General features: G+C 34.2%; 1 protein-coding gene across 6 annotated transcripts in view; it reads right to left on the bottom strand.

The window, feature by feature from the left end:
- Positions 1-22057, bottom strand: part of LOC126817600 (chromodomain-helicase-DNA-binding protein 1) — a 75374-nt gene that overhangs the window by 5784 nt on the left and 47533 nt on the right. For 4 of the 6 annotated variants that reach the window (XR_007679064.1, XM_050544672.1, XM_050544675.1 and 1 more), the window contains 21 exons: positions 20092-20219; positions 18188-18404; positions 17395-17484; positions 15967-16157; positions 13482-13617; positions 13304-13356; positions 11659-11806; positions 10602-10754; positions 10035-10106; positions 9087-9236; positions 7722-7870; positions 7272-7374; positions 6255-6387; positions 5387-5508; positions 4554-4768; positions 4232-4374; positions 3939-4071; positions 1854-2004; positions 1008-1118; positions 559-807; positions 234-335 (listed from right to left, as the gene is read on the bottom strand). Coding sequence is in view for 5 of the 6 variants with exons in the window: in XM_050544672.1 (XP_050400629.1) it covers positions 234-335; positions 559-807; positions 1008-1118; positions 1854-2004; positions 3939-4071; positions 4232-4374; positions 4554-4768; positions 5387-5508; positions 6255-6387; positions 7272-7374; positions 7722-7870; positions 9087-9236; positions 10035-10106; positions 10602-10754; positions 11659-11806; positions 13304-13356; positions 13482-13617; positions 15967-16157; positions 17395-17484; positions 18188-18404; positions 20092-20219 (2949 nt within the window). In the remaining variant the exon portion in view is untranslated. Of the gene's footprint in view, positions 1-233; positions 336-558; positions 808-1007; positions 1119-1853; positions 2005-3938; positions 4072-4231; positions 4375-4553; positions 4769-5386; positions 5509-6254; positions 6388-7271; positions 7375-7721; positions 7871-9086; positions 9237-10034; positions 10107-10601; positions 10755-11658; positions 11807-13303; positions 13357-13481; positions 13618-15966; positions 16158-17394; positions 17485-18187; positions 18405-20087; positions 20220-22057 lie in introns of those variants that run through there. The other 2 variants (XM_050544673.1, XM_050544676.1) reach the window with 2 other exon arrangements.

Here is a 22057-nt window from a genome sequence, read left to right as displayed (position 1 = left end):
TGTTGTTGAAACCGTAAGTGTATCTTAGGCTTAATTATCAGAACACAACCTTCATAAATGTAATTGAGAATTATAATCGGTACTGGACAGTCGTTAATTATCATCAGGTAATGGCGACCATGAATTTGCTTAATTCAATTACTAAATGCCATTTAAAGATTATATTTTACGTCCATTCTTTCATGGATGATTAATCATGTCAAAGGAAGGTTAGAAAACAATTCCAAAATTACCTGACTAAAGATTTCTTGTGTTAATTCTACTGGCATATCCACTTCTTCAGATATATTGATAGGTTCAGATGAGGCAGTAAAATGTTTTGGTCCATCTTCAGACTGTAATATCAAATACAAAATCATAGTTTTCGCTTCACAAAAATAACATTATTACCATGTATTGGGCAATCAGAAATCAGACATCATCAAGTTACTCTCGGAGGTCCAGACATCAATTTCTAACATTTCATCATTTACTCTTTATAAATAAATAATTTAATTTCTAACCATTACTTTGACACAGAAATGAGTAATACAAATTCATCTGTAATGGTGAACACACCTTCTGTTTATTTTCCTTATCCTTTTCTTTTTTCTTGCCTTTTTTCTTTTCCTTTTTCTCTTTTTTAACTTTATCTTCATGTTTTTTATCTGTATCATCCACATCATGTTTTTTAGGACTAGTTACAGCAAAACTATCGTTAGTATCTTCCTGTATATTATCATCGGAACTACTTATCTCATCTTTTACTTCTGCAACAGATTTCACTTTCTTACCTTTCCGGGACTTTGGAGTTTTAGGTGTTTTGGGCTGGAAAACCACAAAGGATTAAATGTTTAACATTGACTCTACAACCAAAATCACAGTATTTTAACGTGGAGGCTCGAATGTTCATGTGCAAATGTGAAGAATTAATATCTACATAACCAAAGACCCAAGAACATTAATTCAGAACGCAGTTTAGAGGTTTAATAAAAAGTTTAATATAAATATAGGGTAATCTAACTTACAGGTTTGGGCTCTTTAATGGGATCGGACACTTTACGTAACACTTTTAATAGATAATCTACACGTGTCTGTAAATGTTTAGCTTGAGGTTTACATTCTCCATCCGGTAAAATCTGTAACACAATATTATATACAACTAATTATATACAAGTACAATATCTTGACATCTTCGCATGAGCAAAAGAAAGACTGATAAAATATGTAGATCATTGTATACAGTTATAACATATTACATACATCTAATTATATAAAAGTATAATATCTTTACATCTTCGAATTTGCAAAAGAAAGACTGACAAGCCAACAAATGAATAGATGACACATTAATTAATTACACATTTAGAAGAAGAGTTATTGTGTCCTAAAAAGTATGATGGACAGACATAACATATCTAGCAGATTATGTAATCAGAACAATAGCCTTACAACTTCATATAAGCAAAAACACTCCAGAAAACTATGGTGGAACTAATTAATATTTTCAGAGAAAATTTTAATGGTTGTTGGCATGACTGATTGTGTAAGCCAGTGATTTTCAACCAGTGTGCCGCACACAAGATCTTCCTAAGTGTGCCGCGAAATTTTGAACAGCACACTAAGAAAATGTGAAAAACCATGTGATCCCAATTGAGTATTCACTGGTGTCTACTGATTAGTTCATAGCTGTGTTTTTCTTCATTTAGTTCGAGTCAGTCTATGCGACTATGACTAATCTCTGTCTACGGTTGTATGTTATTATTTTTCATATATATTTAGCCAGGTGTGCCACTATTTTTTCATGTATTCCAAGGTGTGCCATTGGCAAAAAAAAAAAAGGTTGAGAACCACTGGTGTAAGCCAATACTTACTTTTTTATGTAAATTAAGATCAGGATCCATTTTAATGGCTTCCCAGCTGCCCACACCATAATCATAAATTCCTTTTAATAAATTACAATCATCTTCTTTCTCCCACAGACAATCCCAGTGTACTACTTTTACATGACAGGTTAACTGTAAACTGTAAAACAAATATAGAAATATATACTATTCAAAAAAAGTAGGGGATATTTGATTTTTAAGTGTTATTAAAGTCACCTAATGAAACTGACGAAGAAACAAATGACAAAATGAAATGAAGTTCACATTCATCGATTTATTCCAAATGATCGTTAGACTAAGTAAGGCACAGACTGACCATTATAAGGGTAAAATGATACCCGGGGTCAAACAGCAAAGTTACCACAGCATCACAACCAAGTCAGTAACGGGTAAATCCTCCTCTGTTTGCCAAACAAGCATTGATCCGACGTGGCATACTCCTAATGAGACGTCTAAGGTCATTTTGGTCCAGATTGTCCCATTCCTGTTGCAACGCAGCAGCAAGTTCTTGGACATTGGCAGGACGTTGTTGACGTTGACGTAACCTCTGTCCAAGCATGTCCCAGACATGCTCGATGGGGGAGAGGTCGGGACTCAGTGCTGGCCAAGGTAATGTGGTGATGTTCTGTTGTTGGAGGTAACCTGTAACGATCCTGGCCCTGTGACATCTTGCGTTGTCATCCTGGAAGATGAAACGGCGGCCATGACGTCGTGCGAACGGCACAACATGGACTGCCAAGATGTTGTCCCGGTAGTACTGGCCTGTAACACGCCCTGCAACAACATGTAAAGCCGTTCTTCCAGCAACAGTGATGCCTCCCCACACCATAACAGAACCACCCCCAAATCGATCATGTCTGATGACGTTAACGTCTTGGAAGCGCTCGTTTCGACGACGCCACACCCTCCTACGTCTGTCCAAAAAATCAACAGTGAACCTTGACTCATCTGAAAACATCACATTGCTCCAGCGTCGATTATCCCAGTGTTGACGATCCCCACACCAACGACGTCTTGCCTGAATGTGATGATCTCTCAAACAAGGGATCACGCGAGGACGTCGGGCGCGAAGGTGACCCCTATGCAGTCGATTCCGAATCGTCTGGCCACTCACTCTCACACCAGTGTCTGTTTGAAGACGAGGGCTGATCTGATTTGCTGTGATGACACGATTTCTCAAGGCCAAGGTACGGATAAATCGATCCTGGGCTTGAGTTGTCGCCCTTGGTCGACCTGAGCGTGGTCTGTCCTGTACAGATTGTGTATCACGGTATCTGGACCATAGCCTGCTTATGACAGACTGAGAAACATTCATCGTCCGCGCCACAACTGCATGTGTTGTGTCGATCTGTAGCATGCCAAGGGCACGTAACCTTTCATTTTGGGTAAGCTGACGTATATCAAAATTTGTTTTCTGGTCACTAAAACAATTAAACTGATGTTTCCACCCTGGAATTCAATGCCACAATGACTGTAACATTCAAAGTCAGAGTCGTGCAAATCTTGGGTTGGACCCCCATGATGATCCCAAGCATCACCTGCATTCCATGCGGTAGCTATTGGTGCGTTTGGGCGTCACATGTAACTGGAAATGTTTCTTCTGTTAGGTTCTATAGTGACTTTTTTCGTAGTCATTTGCATATTTTAGTATTATGCCCCCAAAATCAAATATCCCCTACTTTTTTTGAATAGTATATATTACAACACTACTTTTAATTACAATTTGCCATTAGCTAAATTTTACAACACTGCACTTTGAACTGCAATAGTTATAAGCTAATTCTTAAACACTAAGTGTGTGTTTGATGAATGTATGAGTATCCACAATATATTCTTAAACAAATCTGAAATAATTAACCTGCGGAAAAGACCGACAATCCAGATTTTTCAATTTAACATAGTACCAGTACTAATGGCTAAAATAAGTTAATGGATTTAATTATTTTATGTTTGCATACTCTGACTTCACTATTTTGTAAGATCATAAACTGTTCTTAGACCAAATAACTTTTAACTTCTTTAATTTAAGTAATTTAACATTTGCAAGCATTACAGTTATAATGATAAACTCACTTTTTACGTTTTTCAGGATCAGTAGTAATAAATTGTACCAATGGTTCTAAATCTTGTTCAGCTTTTAATACTGCCTGAGCATTAACCATTACACCTGATAACTTGACAGTAGGACCACGATGTGTTTTCTTTCCTGTTTAAAATAATATTTCAAAAAATAAACTTCACATTCACTTTAATTTCAACTTTGGACACATCTAATATGTTTTTACTTGAGAAAACAGGTTTTAAATGTTCTGTTATTTTGAAAAAGGCTGGTCAGAAAGACAATATAGAATAAATGTTAACCTTACCATCAAAGTTCGGATCTTCTGCTAATTTGGATTTATATTCTGCCATAGCATCTTCACATGTGGTTTTAAGCAACTGTGCAAATCTCATTAACTCAGATTCAGATTTTTCTTGTAGTTCAGCGTCACCGGATATCGCATCCAGCCTAAAACACATAAACAAATCTGAAATTATCTTATATAGACAACATTGATAATCAAGTTTCCTTATGTAATTCTGAACGACAAAAATTTCAAAATCAAACCACAAAATTTGGCAATATCCACAGACAGACTATTCTGCTAATATATTAAGGATCAAGACAATTTGGTAATTTAGATTTACCTGGTAATGGGTGCACCAAACTTTTTATAACTTTTGATGAATCGTCGGATTTCTTGGTCTGTGAACCCTTTTAATTTTTCTCGTGCAACAGTTTGTGGTCTTCCTCTTCTCTTGGGACGATCTTCATCATCATCGTCTCCATCTTCACTACCTTCTGAATCGTCATCTTTCTTCTTTTTACGCGATTTATCACCATCTGAATCTTCTAATTGTAACTAAAATAATAAATTGCAAATACTGTCAAGGATAGGTTGAAAGGTAATGCAATACACGTGTATAGCAGCCAAACTTATCTGAGGAGTCCACAAAGGTTGTCGCATATCTATTCCTTTGCAGGTAATAGGAACATTTAAAATAACACATGAAGTAATTAAAGTTTGATTGACTTCTATTTCTTCCTAGTTCTAACATTCATTATACAAAACATGTACTTGTAATCAGGATACAATTAGCTGTTGGGATTTATCGTAAATCTTTGAATATCAATAGGATTCTTAATCTTAACCATGTATAAATTTCAAATCAATTGGATAATAATTTTAAATAGTAAAGAGGCCACAAGATATTTAATAGTAATCCAAAACAATAACTCTGAAAGTGATTATCGACTTCTTCATCTCACCTGGGTGACAATAATATACCACCACATTTCAATGCCGTCTCATGAAAAATATCAAAGACTGAAATTTCTGTTTTCATACATTTGATAGGCAAAATGCAAATATTTTTAATAAATCATGATTTACGAAAAGAAATACAAGTATATTTAACTTAATGTGCAGATTTAATTTAATGTGCAGATTTAATTTAAAGAAGAAACAATATTTAAATACCTGTTGTATAGTTTTTCTACTGCGGGGTGGTAAATGTAACTCTAATAATTGTTGCTGTCTTTCATCTTCTTCGACTTTCTTTCTATCATTTTCAGGTATAATTTGTTCCCAATCTCTTCCTCCTTCAAAGAAAATTTAAACTTCATAACACTGAATCCACTGATCTCAGCCATGTATGAATCCATTACAGATTATCTGAATCTCACATCAATAGCACAACTTTTATCAATCAGTAAACAAGTTTAAAGAGAGATTGGGTTTTATGTCCACTCAATGTGAGTCTAGTTTAGTATTAAAATCCTAGAAGTTCCATAAAAAAATAAGAAACAAACTTTGTGTTCCTCATTGTAAGTTATTTAAATTATTGTGATTAAATGATTTATTAAAATTATTGTCCATCCCTGGTACATGACATTTTGAACTTTGTGTTATACATTACTATTCGAAATATTAATAAAAACAAGTGCTCCATTTCAAAGCCCGATTACTATTACATGATAATTTAGCAGTTTGATAACATTAAACAACCAGGGCCCCCTCTGGCTGCTCGTGAATGGTGAACAGAAATCCCTTTTGGCAAAAATTCTAGCGACAAATTTTTATTTTCGTGGAGTAGCAAGTAAGGATACGAAATATGTCCCAAATATTATTTGAAAATAATCCTGATATATCGTGATACAGCAATTATTGAGAAAGGAGGTGATTATTCAATCGCCTGACCCAATAATTGCATTATTTTTTTTTGCTAACATGCTTGATATTTGGCTATCAGTTTGCCCCTTTGCCAGTGAGTTTGGCTAATGGATCTTTTTTCCAGAGCTAGCCCTGTAAAAACTCTACTAAGAATTATTCAAATAATGTAAATTACCTTTCATTTCAATTTCTTCGTTTTCCATATTATCAAAACTAACAACTTTAAACTGTGATAACAATTCATCACCAACTGATGTAGCTACTGTTTCACTTACTTCAGCTCGATTCAATATCTCATCTATATCAACCTATATTATTACAACATAATAATAATAATGACCAATTCATCAATTGGAGTCGATGCAATAAAATAGGTTTAATGAAGTTAACTAAACCCTCAACTTAATATCTATAATTTCGATTTTTTTCCTAAGGTGAACTTTTAAGTATCCAACAAATAATAATGGCATGTACATTCATCTTGGATGGTTATTCTTACTTTAAAGATACATTCTGTAAAAGCTAAATCATCACATTCTTGTCAAAACTAATTCAATAACTTTGTTCAGAATAAAGTAATTTGACCGAAATTTTCAATATATTAATTTCTTATTATTTATTTCTGAACAATTATAGTAAGGACGACCAGCTCTTTACCTAAATCTTACATAATGTATCATTAATTGCAAGGTGCCAATATAGAGGTTGTTTTTGTCAAACAGGTCCAGAGCAGTCGAGGGAGAGTATCCTGTGGTATTTTTCACAATTGATAATATAACGAGAAAGAGGGAGGGGGAACCGCAGAACTCCCTTAAAAGGCTGGACAGGCCGGTAGATCTGTGTAGCTGCTGAATTAAACAATTATCCATTCCTTTAATAACCTTCTGTTTTAAAAATCATTATTTGTACATCGCATAAATTTTAAAAATCCTGTGACGTCACTACTATTGTATATATAAAGGCGGCAAAGGATTATTTAATGTTATTATTTGAAAAAGGGTTGTATCACCCGAAACATTATGAAGTATAAACCACCTCTCATTTCTACTTAAAAAATTGTCTGTACTACTGTTGAGCAGGGATTGTTCTATTTCTACAATTGCCAATACAAAAATCCTATTTCAGAGAGTGTATTAACTATAAATAGAAAGATGGTTCTCTTGATCAAAATTCTACAGGCATAAATAATTACCTGTGGTTCTTCTTCATCACCTTCACTTTCTTTAAATAATTCTTCAGCACCAAACTTCAAAATGGAAGCCAATTCTTCTTTATTAAAAGGTGTTGAGCTACTGCTTAAATAAAAAATATATCAACATTTATTTAAATGTATATTATTTACGGCCAAACCAAATCCATTTTTTATTCAGGTTCTTTCTATCTTATATTTTAACCAGATTTGGAGAACCAGTTAAATTTTTAGAATGGAAGAAAAAAAAAACAACAAAAAAACAAAAAAAAACAGCAGTAGGGCAAAATTTCCCTCATTGCCAGGCATGTGTCTGCCTTTATCAGCCTGGTTGTTTGCTGTAATTGAGAGTTCATATCCAAGACCATTAACATTTTGTCAGATCAGACATCAATTTCATCATTTTATCTGTTGAACCTTGAGGCTAAGTTCCCATAAATAAACTAAATTTACCTGGAAGGAGCATTTCCTCGGCTTAAAACAGTACGACCAGTAGTGTCCATACGCTGTATAACCAAATGATCTAACACCATTTTCTTTTTAGCCCTTTCTACAATATTTTCTTCTACACTACCTTTAGTTACTAAACGATACACACTCACCTAAAAACACACAAAAATAAATCGTTGAAATATATTAATGGGAAAAACAATAATTCTAATATTTTGCACATGTTAAAACATACTTCACGAAACACAGTGTTCTTTTGCAGCATTCTTGCAATAATTTAATTTCTTTTCCTTTCAAACAGATCAAATTTAGGCTTGCAACAGTCATTCAGTTACATTTCCTTTCCTCCGTATTAAATGTTAGTATTATAAATGGTTGCTGCTAGTGTTTATAAAGATAGGTTGCCAGCCATGAAACATACACCCACTGCATGCAGCTAAGTCGTCTGAGCAGTCAACAAGAGTTGTCGCATATTTTTTCTATTGTCCATAATGAAACATTTATAATACACTAAAATCTGAATAAGAGTAACAACTCATTAAATATAAGAAAATCATTAGAATTCATTTGGCTTTTAGTTCTGCTCCATGCTAACGTTTAGTATACGAAACATTTAATATCATGGATTTAGCTGTCCAAGTTATCAAAATTCATTGAAAATCAATATACTTTGGTCTCTGGAGAATCCACAAATGATCAAGGGCCATAACTCTTGCAGTAATTATCGGAAATCATTGAAAATCACTAGGTTTCTTCATCTCATGGCCTTAAACACTTAACTTGACCCTCTAGAGCAATGGTGAGCAAACTTTTTAGGTGAAGGGCCAAACACAAAGTGATCAAGGGATATAACTCTGGCAGTAATTATCGAAAGTCGTTGAAAATCAACAGGCTTTTTCATCTCATGACCTCAAACACTGTATACAAATTTAAAGTCAATCGGATATTAACTTTAGCCTCTAGAGCATCCACAAGATTTTTCAAAGTGATCATGGGCCTTAACTCTGGCAGTAATTATCGGAAATCGTTGAAAATCAATAGGAATAGGCTTCTTCGTCTCATGACCTTAAACACTGTGTATAAATTTAAAGTCAATTGGATATTAACTTTAGCCTCTATAGTGTCCACAAAAAATTTCAAAGTGATCTAGGGCCTCAACTCTGGCAGTAATTATCGGAAACCGTTGAACATCTATACCCTTCAGGCTTCTTCGTCTCATGACCTTAAACTCTGTATAAATTTAAAGTCAATCGGATATTAATCTTAGGCCCTTGAGCGTCCCCAAGCAATTGTGGACACCGGGCGGCCACAATGACAATATACAACCACATTCTAATGTGGGCATATAAAAAGTATGAAAAGACTAACTTGATTTTTTTGGCCTATTCTGTGAGCTCTAGCTTGAGCTTGTAAATCATTCTGTGGATTCCAGTCACTATCAAATATTATAACTGTATCAGCTGTAGCTAGATTTATACCTAAACCACCAGCCCTTGTAGATAATAAAAAACAAAAATCCTGAAAATAAACAAATGCATAAAATTAACAGTGCGGCTGATGTCCCCTGTCGCAATTCCAACATACATGGATGACACATTAATTAATTGCACATTTATCTTTTTGAAAAGTATCGAGCAATCAAACTGATTATCTATACTAAGTTTAAGCAGAAAATGTTCACGATTAAACTGAATGTTTTCAAGTACCTAGTGATGAAACTATACATAAGTTTCATCACTCTCCATCAGTTATCTTGTCCCAAAGCATCGACCAATGAAATTGCTTAGCTCTGGTTAGCTTTAGCAGAAAATGTTAATCATTGGTCAAGATATTCATTTAAGTTTAAACATTCTACCTCAATCAAAAGCAGAGTTATGTTCCAAAGTCAAGATATTCACTTAAGTTTAAACATTCTACCTCAATTAAAAGCAGACTTATGTTCCAAAGTCTTGACCAATCAAATTGTTTATCGCTCCTTAGCCTAAGCAGAAAATTCTCATCATCCAACTTAGTCAAGGTATTGATATAATGATGAATCTATTCCCATTTTAATAGTCCCGAGCTTTCTTCGAAAGGCGGAGGACAATAACAGTATGGTACTTGAATGTTTTACTGATCAGACATTGTGTTACAGTATGAATCACAATATCATTTCCAATATCAAAGATTTATGCTTTTTCAAAATTATGTACCTCACCATATTGTCTGTGCTGTATTCATTGTTTTTTCTGTCTGTATTCTGTTCTGCAGTTTTCCTGCACTGTCTATATGAACCTTAAGTTATAGTTTATGAAATATTTAAGAATAAGAACTTACTTGTGAACCTTCAGCATTAAAATGATCTAAAGCTTGTTTTCTTAATTCTCCTCTTATCCCTCCATCTAATCTCTACAAATACACAATATTCTTGTACTACTCAGTTACATGGAATAATGGTAAAATAGTACCAAGTTGTAGAACTAAGGTCAGGATATAAATAAAGTCTGCATCAGATTATTGACATCAGACGGTCCAGACATCAATGAATATCATCATATCTTAGTCCATGATTTTACATCTGATCTCTAATCTTAAAATGTTTACATTTATTTATTTATTATGCTTTCTATTGAAAGAAAAATCCAGACACTGCAATTTGTCTACTGTTATAATATTTTCAACTATGCAGAAAAGGAAGAGCAATTTATTTTTGCACTTTCTCTAGAGTAGATACTCTGTAAAACTGAGTTTTTGTGAAAATATACTAAAAATGTTGTTGGATCGGAGTCTATTCTAGTGCTACTGTGATTCATTTGTTTAAAACCTAGATGGTAGTTACCACATAACATGTTAATTTTTAGCGTAGCTTACTTCATTCTATTATTAATGTAAATATATTCATACCTGATATGTAAAATGGCGTAGACGTAGATATTCAGCTAGTATGTCTAACATACGAACCATCTGAGAGAAGATAAGGACCCTGTGACCACTTTCTTTTAACCGTAATAATAACTTATCTAACAATATTAGTTTACCACTACCACGAATTATTGACTGAAATAAAACAAAAAAATGGATCCGAACATGATATGAAGACTTAACCCTTTGAACATATAGGGTTATCTTTATTTACTGTGGATGCATTAGATAACAACCCTCATCTCTCAACCCTCCGTGTTTCAAGATAAGAGATGGTCCTATATAGTTCCAGGTAGCAAAGGCCAAAGCAAATTGCATCGGGCATCAGTAAGCAAAATTGACAACATTTTTCATCAAAACAATGATTGATTATAGTTATTTATAGCATTTCTGCCACATCCAACTACAATTCAGCAGAAAATCCTACCCGACACGGGTACAAATCCTCTCTTTTTAAATCGAAGCGATACAAGATTGCTTTCTTCGACATTTTAACACATAAAGGCGGGGCCTCGTGTGCAATAGCCAATCAAAGTACTAACCTGATTTAGAGTTGCGCAAGAGTAATACACCGTAATTATGAATGTCCGTATCAATTTTGATAAAAACAATGCTTAATTTACTTTATTGTCAATATTTGCTGATAAATGACTGTTGTATCAGTAGATTGGGCTACGTATGTGTAATAAGTACTAATAGTATAAAATTAATTTATTTTAAGTTGGTCCATGCATTAATAAATAAATTAAGTTTGCCAGGTGAAACTAAAGGAACCTAATCCTAGCTAAAAACAAGCACATCAGTATATCTCAACATTTTTAGTTACGTACTCGTAGCTATGGATGCATGTGCTATGAGCGACTGGAGAATAATTCCCAAGACAATGGGGCTTTTTTTACCTAAAGGTTAATGAAATGTATGTTTGCAACCAGAGATCAGAAATTAGAAAACATCAAGTTACTCTCAGAGGTCCAGACATCAATTTCTAACATTTCATCATTTTCTCTGTAAAGATTTATCAAAATCTTAAATACGGTACCTGTAGACGTTCCTCTTCTGATTCTGATTGACGAATCAACTCCGAATGATTACAGCATTTCTTTAATTCCATAACTATATTACACAAACTACTAATATTTCCCTTTGTACCTTTATTCAAAGCTTTATAATTTCTTGTCAAGATCCATCTGATATCAGAAAAAGATATATAATAATAAAATAATTTGCATATGATATTAGAGATATTGATATTCACAGGACACGATAAATGATCCTTGTTAATTAAATATTTGTTTCTTTATAATAAAGCATTCACAAAATGGGCTAAATTTCTCTATTATAATTGATGCAAACCATAGTCTGGCGACCATTTTAAAATTTCTACGGACCTTTATTTGTACTGGTGCCCCAACTATAATGTGAGTGTGCATAAGAAAAAGTTAGTATTTCTTGAAAAATTGGAGCTAGTAGGCAGTATTTTATTTTTTTTTAAATGGAATTCTGATAAATTTCTGGTAAAAATAAATTTTACTGAAACACTATAGTTTTTGGTCGTGCGGGAGGACAGACTTTTTTTAAAAGATAATTGCCAGGCAACAAAACATACGCCCACAGCAGCTAAATAGTCCGGGCGGGGCCTTTACAAGACAGTTCCATACAAGGTTCTACAAACTCGAACAAGGGTCTCAAATCTGGAAGTAATCTACAGAAATTGTTGAAATTTGGAAGTACCGGTAATCTACAGAAATTGTTGAAATTTGACAGGTTTTTTCGTTTTACCAATTTAAATAATGCATATAAATTTCATACAGATCAGATGATCACTTTTGTCATTCAAGCGTTCACAAGGTTCACAACCGCCATAACTCCAGAAATTATTGACGGAAATTGCTGAAATTCAATAGATCTCTGTTTCACAAATTTAAATGATGCATATAAATTTATACATATCTGATGATAACTTTCAACAATTGAGCATTAAAAAGGTTGAACAAAGTGAAACAAGGGCCATAACTCTAGAAGTAATAAACGGACATTGCTGAAATTCAATAGGATTCTTCTCTTTACTAATTTAAATGGCGCATGTAATTTCATACAGATCGGCAGATAACTTTTGATGTTAGGGCATTCACAAGGTTCAATAAAGTGAAACGAGGGTTATAACTCTAGACGTGATAAACGGAAATTGCTGAAATTCAATAGGCTTTTTCATTTCACGGATTTAAATAATGCATATAAATTTCAGAAAGATCGGATGATAACTTTTGGCATTCAAAGGTTCAATAAAGTGAAACAAGGGCCATAACACTAGAAGTAATAAACGGAAATTGCTGATATTCAATAGGCTTCTTCGTTTCCCTAATTTAAATATTGCATATAAATTTCACAAAGATCGGATGTTAATTTTTGGCATTAGAGCGTTCACAAGGTTCAACAAAGTGAAACAAGGACCATATATCAATTTTGAAACAACTGCATGATAACTTTTGGCGTTAGAGCGTTCACAAGAAATTGTGGACGAGGGATGGACGGACAGACGGGGGCAACGGCAATATTCGTCCACAATTCCATCTCTGATTCTTTAAAATAAAAGAACGCATTAGTCATGAAAAATCCTACTAAAGTTTGTGTGAAATACTATCACAACACAGACAACAGAGTTATACTATTTCTATAATACTTACTTATAATACTGCTTTTGTAATGAAGACATTTCTACCCTGAGAATTTGTTCAACCTGAAAAACATATCACACTGTTTTTCAGATTCAAGATTTTAATTTAAAGATGAGCAAAAGGAAACGAAGAGAACTGCATGTAACAACATTTGATACTTTCTAAAGAACATTAGTGTAGAACTTACTTTTGCGGGAAGGGACTTCTCAACATCTTTTTTCACTCGACGGATTAGATATGGTTCTAATTCTTTGTGTAATGCTGCAAAACCAGAACTATCTGAAGTGGAATGATGTTCTTCGAAGTCTGTCCAGTCATGAAACCTACAAGAGACAACTCAATCATTAAATGCTCCAAACAAAGGAAAAGAAACCTTATTCCGATGTTAAATTCAAAACTTTACAAATGATGCTCCCTTGACTTGATATATCACAAACAATTACATTCCTAATGTAATCTATTGGTCCTCAAAAAAAACAAGCCAACAGTGAGACTGATGTCACCCGCCGAAATCTCAAAATAAATAGATGACACATACTAATTAATTGTACATTTATTTTTTTCAAAAGTATCAAGCAATCAAACCGGTTATCAACTATACACTAAATTTCATCACTCTAACAAGTTATCTTGTCTCAAAGCATCGACCAATGAAATTGCTTAGCTCTGCTTAGCTTGAATGTTAATCATTGAACTCGGTCAAGACATTCACCTAATAAACACTACATTAAGTTTAAACATTCTACCTCAATTAAAAGCAGGGTTGTTATTTGCCAAAGTCTTGACCAATCAAATTGCTTATCTCCACTTAGCCTAAGCAGAAAATCCTCATCATCAAACTTAGTCAAGGTAATGATATGATGAATTTATACTCGGAGTTTCATGACTCTCACTTAATTATAACCAAAGTTATCGTGCCCCAAAGCATCAACCAATCAGTTTGCTTATCTCTGCTTACCGTAAGCAGACAATGTTTATCACTGAACTCCATCAAGGGAGTTATCAAACTTAAGTCAAGGTATTGATATAATAAAACTATACACCAAATTTCATCACTCTCACTTAATTTAGAACTAAAGTTATCGTGTCCCAAAGCATCAACCAATCAAATTGCTTATCTTTGCAGAAAATTCTCATCTTCAAACTCTATCAAGGCATTCACAAAATGAACGCCTACACCAAGTGTGAACATTGTTGCTCAATTAGAAGGAGAGTTATTGGGTTCCAAAGTCTCGACCAATCAAATTGCTTATCACTAGGCTTACCCTGATCAGAAAATGTTCATTATCGAACTTAGTCAAGGTGTGGATGTAATGAAACTATACACCAAGTTTCATCACTCTCACTTAATTGGAACTAAAGTTATCGTGTCCCAAAGCATCAAACAATCAAATTGCTTATCTCTGTTTACCCTAAGCAGAAAATGGTCATCTTCGAACTCCATCAAGAAATTGACCTAATAAACACCTATACCAAGTTTGAACATTCCAGCTCAATTAGAAGGAGGGTTATTGTGTCCCAAAAAGTGTGACAGACGGACGAACCCATTTTAATAGTCCCCTGCTTTCTTCATTCAATTCTCAGACAATCCTTAAAAAAACATCTGATTAGGGGAGGTTTTTATTTTGTCAAAGGATCACTACTGGGCTTAACGACTTCTCATAAATATCACATTTCAAGGCACTACAATTATCTCATGTCGACATGAATTTATGAAATATTCTGCTCTCACTGGGCTAATAAGAAGGGCATATGCCATAAAGTGTGCTATTCCAACTGCCAAAGGATCTTTTATGTGCATGTCATCTCAGTTTTTCGTTCCATCCAAATGACTATATATTGTCCCTTGCTAGGCCCTCTGTCCTGCACCACTGACAAAGGGGAAGCATGCCGGAAAATCACAAACTTCCCGGGCCAACGCAGGTATCGAACACAGGATCTAAAGTCAACATCTTACTCACTGAGCCACTGTGGCCCCATGAATTTATGCTTATCCAGTATAATTTATGATTGTCAACATTTATCTCTGCTGGGTTCTTAATAATTGAGTCCGATTCATTCAAATTTTTTATAGTTACTTCCTGTAAATGGGGGAAATATTTACATCCAGTAATTAATGAGACGGTTTTTATTTTTTGATACAATAGATCATGTGGCTCTTTTTAAGTGAGTATCCAGTCCTTCACGTTTAAGGGGAGCTTTTGCTCCTGCTCCTCTCGACGCACGCCGGCTTTTCCTTTCGAAAGAGTCATTAAAGACTCCTGCAAATTAGCCAAGTCGCTCTCCTAAATATTGAGATTAAGAAACTACTTTCAGTTTTTGTTTACTTTTAAACTGCATATATTCAAGGTATAAGGAGCTTTTTATGGCTACCGCACAATTTTATAAACGTGAAGGACTGAGTATCTGAGAAAGAGAAGATTTTGTTAAAATGGTCTAAACATAAAGGCACCAAAACGGTTTGATTTAGGTCAAAATAAGGCATTGAATTGGATGATGCTGAAGTGTTATTCAAAATAGTGACAGGACAAAATCTATACAATTAAACTATTGTTCGGAAATTTTAAGATTTGTTTTAGTATTGTGCCTATACAAAAAAACCCAAACCAACAGGTGGTCATCCCATAACACAATTCAACACATAAAAGCAACAATTTAATTTTGAAACCTACCTTTGTGGCATGATGAAATGAAGTAGTGACCAGAGTTCTTTAAGTGAATTTTGTAATGGAGTGCCCGTAATGAGAATGCGATGATTAGTATTGAAGTCTTTTAATGTTTTATACAATAACGAGTCGTCATTTTTTAAACGATGAGCTTCATCCACACCAAGAAATGCCCAACTTACACTTCCTAAAAATGACTGAAAGCAAAAAATAAAAGTGAATCGTTTGGTTAAAAAATAATAATAATAATAAAAAAAAAACAGTTTCATTTCTAAATTCTACATTTAAAGCATTCTCTTTGTGTCATGCTGTTAACATTTATTGTAATTTAACCAAAAAGATAGGTTGCCAGGCAACGAAACATACGCCCACAGCAGCTAATTCATCCGAGTGGTCGACAAGAGTTGTTGCATATTTATTCCTTTGTAGGGAAATGGGGGCCTTTACAAGACAGTTTCATACAGATCAGATTATAATTTTTGTCATTTGAGGGTTCACAAGGTTCTACAAACTGAAACAAGGGCCTCAACTCTGGAAGTAGTCTACAGAAATTGTTGAAATTTGACAGGCTTTTTCGTTTTACTAATTTAAATAATGCATATAAATTTCATACAGATCAGATGATCACTTTTGTCATTCAAACGTTCACAAGGTTCACAAAGTGAAACAAGGGCCATAACTCTAGAAATTATTGACGGAAATTGCTGAAATTCAATAGACCTCCATTTCACAAATTTAAATAATGCATATAAATTTCATACATATCAGATGATAACTTTCATTAATCTGAAGCCTAAATAAAGACTTGCAATAAAAAGATTTAGCTCTTGCATAATGTATGTTTAAATGACGCATGTAAATTTCATACAGATCGGCAGATAAATTTTGATGTTAGAGCGTTCCCAAGGTGCAACAACTCCAGAAGTAATTGACGGAAATTGTTGAAATTCACTAATTTAAATCATGCATATAAATTTCACAAAGATTGGGTGATAACTTTTGGCGTTAGAGCGTTCACAAGGCTCAATGAAGTGAAACAAGGCCCATAACTCTAGGCCTAATAAACGGAAATCGCTGAAATTCAATAGGCTACTTTGTTTCACTTATTTAAATAATGCATATAAATTTCACAAAGATCGAATGATAACTTTTGGCGTAATAGCGTTCACAAGGCTCACAAAAGTGAAACAAGGGCCATAACTCTAGAAGTAATGAATAGAAATTATTGAATTTAAATAAGACTTCTTCATCTCACTAATGTAAACCACATATATCAATTGTGGATGACGGACGGCCGAACGGGGGCGACGGCAATATACGTCCATGTGGGCGTATAAAAAGTCATTTTCGACACTTTATTTGTAGATACAATCCAAGATCCAAGTTCACACAAAAAGGCCAGGATCAAGCTTAACATAAAACTGATAGATTTACCTTATCCTTTAACAATATTTCATAGGTTGTAACAATAACATTAAACTTTAATCGTTTATTGCCTGGATGACACCATTCATGATCACGAATCTATAGCATAAAAAAGTTAATTTCTCTTATTAAAAAAAAATACTTGCAAGGCACTGAAATATACACCTACAATTTAAAGGGCGATCGGGGAGGAGTCTCAAAAAGAGAGTGAGAGAGAGAGAGAGAGAGAGAGATGGGATTTAAGGTCCACTCCCACAAACTAGGTCATTTTGGGACTAACATATGGTTAATTTTATTTCAATAATTCGCTTGTGCGTAGGGGTCTTTAGCAGTGGGAGTAAACCGGAGGATCCGGAGAAAACCCATGAGGCTGGACAGGTGACCCTACTCCTTGTCACGTACAACCGGGGGATTTGAAACCACGCCAGTTGACTCAATGACAGGCCTTATGATACAGCGCGCACATGCTAACCATTCGGCCATCCAACCACATAAGAGCAATATAGGGTGATGAAGAAAATAATTTGTCTGGGAATGATACATATAATCAACCCGAGTACATTGGGGGGGGGGGGGGTGTTAGATGCCTGAATAGGTGGTTTCGATTTCGAAGTTGTACCTGACACGGAGTAGGGTTGCCTGTCCAACCTTGTGGGCTTTCTCTGGGTCTCTCACTCACTCAAGTACATATAAGCGGTGGATAAAGCCATGAGAAATTTTATCATTTCCGAAAAAATGCAAACTGCTTTTTAAATTGACCTTACAAAACAGAAATAATCTATCACAGAAAATTACTACTTACAAAGTTTCGACTAGATATATCACCAATATAAACAATAACGTTCATCTCTGGAGCCCAATTCTCAAACTCGCGTTGCCAGGCAACAATAGTTGAGAGAGGTACAACCAATAGAAATGGACCATACAACTGATACTGGTTGAAGAGAACGGAGAGGAAACTAATTATCTGTATAGTTTTACCTAAACCCATCTCATCAGCTAATATTACACAGTTCTCCCTGAAAATACAAACAATATGATTAAAGATAGGTTGTCAGGCAAAGAAACATACGCCCACAGCAGCTAAGTGGTCCGGGCAGTCAACAAGGTTGTCACATATTTTTTGTCTTTTGTCAGTAATGAAAACACTTACAACACTAAAATCTGAGCATGAGTAACAACCCATTAAGTAATTATCAGAAATAATTAGAATGTGTCTGGCTTCTAGTTCTGCTCTATCTTAACATTTAGTATACAAAACAATATCAAGGGACATAACTCTGGAAGTAATTATTGGTAATCAAAGAATATCAATAGATCTCTTTGTCCCATGGCCTTAAACACTGTATCAATTTTAAGTTAATTGGATTTTAAATTTTGCCCCGAAATCAAGTGCAGACGCCACAGTGACTGAGGTGATGACAATATACGACCACACTTCAATGGACAGAAAAAAATATATTATTTCGTTGGCTTGGAGCAAGAATGTTGTAAGTGGCATTTTCAAAAAATGGAGAAAATTGCATTTAAAGATTTAAATAAAAATGATGATTCCGTGTCATTATTTATTTACTAATGAGATTCATATCTCTGATATATAATACATTTCAAGTGATTGAGTGTTGTCAGGGCCTTGTATAAATTTTTGGCTCGTAGCCAAAATTCACTTACAACATTTTTGCTCCAACAAATTTCGGCCTAGATGTTTGGTGCAAAATTGTCGTAAGTGCTGGAAGTAACCAAAAACTCACATTGGACTCAATAAATAAAAGATAAATAGACTCGGCCAAATATATTTTATTATTAAGAATTAATATAACTATTATAATATCATATTTTGGGGAAATATGAACAAGATAAAATCTATTAACAAATTCCGGCCTAGATGTTTGGTGCAAAATTGTCGTAAGTGCAGGAAGTAACCAAAAACGCACATTGACCCAATAAATAAAAGATAAATAGACTCGACCAAATATATTTTATTATTAAGAATTAATATAACTATTATAATATCATATTTTGGGGAAATATGAACAAGATTAAATCTATTAACAAATTTCGGGCTAGATATTTGGTGCAAAATTGTCGTAAGTGCAGGAAGTAACCAAAAACTCACATTGACCTAATAAATAAAAGATAAATAAACTCGACCAAATACATATTAATATTAATATTATAATGATTATGACATCATACTGGTGATGACCTCATAGCCTATGTGACATTGATGTTCTATCATGAAATCAAATTCAGCTTATAACAATCTGGTAATGAAAAATGTCACTTACGACATTTTTGCTCCAAGAATTTGGTCAACTTTTCACTTACGACAATTTCGCACAGCCAAGATTTCCGGTTTCCATGACAACATAAGGGGCAAAACCATGCTCATCTGAAAAGTTGGTCATCAACTATCAATAATATATCGTAACATGGAAATCGCAAATTTTGTCACTTACGACATTCTTGCTCCAACCCAACGATTTGTCCCGTGTTACCTGGATTATTCCAGGAATATTCCGGCTTTAAGAATAGTATTTATTTCCTGGCGTTTTAATAGAGTTAACTCCCATGTTCGGTAGCTGGCATTTCACTAAAAAAAAGAAGTACCGTCTGCTGCCATTCTTGTTGTTTTGTTAACATTTTTTTTTGTTAATTTTCTCAAGATTTTGAGGACTTATGTGGTGATACAAATCATCGACTTACTTTGTCCAGGCATGTAACATCCAGTTTACACCCTCTAATTGGTAATCTCTTAACGTTAATTTATCATATCCACCAAGATATTCCGGTTGATTTTTTAATGTTACAAACTTTGGACGGCTTTTTAAAACCTGGAAATAAATGAACCATTTATTTTAATCATTTCACATGCCGATTAAGATTTTAGAAATTACTTCATTTCAATAAGAATCCCAAATCAAATCCGGGAAACAGCCATTTGACAAGATAAGTAAGGCCATGTTAAATTAATTCTGTGTTTCCGGTTTTAGAGTCTCCAGAATTCAATGAGGGAGGGAGGTCAACACAACACACCTCCCAATTTTTAACACAACACACATTTTTTCAACACAACACAAACTCAGAATATAGCTGAATATACCAAATATTATAGAGCCATCTACCGGATTGTTTTTCTGATTTCCAGGAAGATTTTCTATTATTATTACTAGATAATCCATCAGGTGTGGATGTCACATTCTATGTTGTACTAGAACTGCATTTTAAAGCCGCTCTGGAGCACAGGAGTCTGACCTATCCGTATATATATATATATATATATATATATATGCATACACCATGTCCAACCAGACAATAAATAATAAAAAAAGATTGGTTGGACATGGAGTATGCATATATATATACGGATAGAAGGTCAGACTCCTAGTGCCTGGAGGCACTCAAACTGGTCTATTGATATTATCATTGCAGTTCAGTGGCGCTGCCATCCATATTTAATGGATTGTTAATTTAAACTGTTATTAGAAGTCAGCGAGTGTCAGGACAAACAAGTCTATGTACACATGTAACCAAGGACAACATGGCAGCGAAAGTTTGCGTGCTGACACATGGAGTAATGTGATACCGTTTTAAATTTATGACCGTGATTTGTTTTCAAATCTTTCTGTATACAAATTACGATATTATTTTATTTTTTTAAACCAATATTTATGCGTGTAAATTAAAAATGTGCGTATGTCGCCTAAAATAGAGAGGCGTGTGTTCGATAGTGAAGAATGTACTGTATGGGAAGGTACGCGCCAGAGCTGCCGAAATCAAAACACAACACAAACTACCGCGGTTGACCCGAAACGTAGAATTAATTTAACACGGCCTAACTCTGTAGGTTTCATTGATACATGTACTAATGAAGAAACTGTAGGATTATAGCAAAACACAAGTTTCAAAAAATATTCATACTTGACTTTCATCCAACTGGGTACCAAACAAGTTGAGGTCACACACATGGTGGATATTTGACATAGTGTATATTTGACAAACAGTAGCTAACATGTACATATTTAGGCCAACCGAATTTGATTTTTAGTTCAGGATATTAATAAATAGCCTTACATGATTTTCCCTTTTTTTTAAAATTTTAAAAATAAACCAGCGGTTGGCAGGCAAGATATGCCCATATTCTGCAAGACATGGATAGAGAACAAGCTAAAAACAAAAGCAATTTTGTACAATCAGGGGCCATAATCTAAAAAGTTCTGATCTGAAATGCAAAAATATCGAAAGGACTGAGATCTTTGGGATGTAAAGATATATTTTAAGTTTCATCAAAATCAGATAAAAATTGTGATTTTTCGAACAATCAGGGCTCATAATCCAGGCAATTACGTTCCGATATGCGCAATTATCAACATAAATTTAAAGTTTCATCAAAATCAAATAAAAATTGTGGCCTCTAAGAGGGTCCACAACAATCAGGGGCCATAATCTAGAAAGTTCTGATCTGAAATGCAAAAATATCTAAAGGGACTGAGATCTTTGGGATGTAAAGATATATTTTAAGTTTCATCAAAATCAGATAAAAATTGTGACCTCTAGAGGGTCCACAACCTTCATATTACATACTTTTACACAATCTGCGTACAAAACGCGGCCAATTTGTCGGCAAGTTTCACTTTGATTTTCTCAAAAGTTGAATTCAACCCTCATTATG

This window comes from Patella vulgata, chromosome 4 (assembly GCF_932274485.2).
Source record: "Patella vulgata chromosome 4, xgPatVulg1.2, whole genome shotgun sequence".
Classification (NCBI taxonomy): domain Eukaryota; kingdom Metazoa; phylum Mollusca; class Gastropoda; family Patellidae; genus Patella; species Patella vulgata.
Note: the sequence above shows the minus strand (reverse complement) of the source record. Positions and strands in the feature narration are given on the sequence as shown.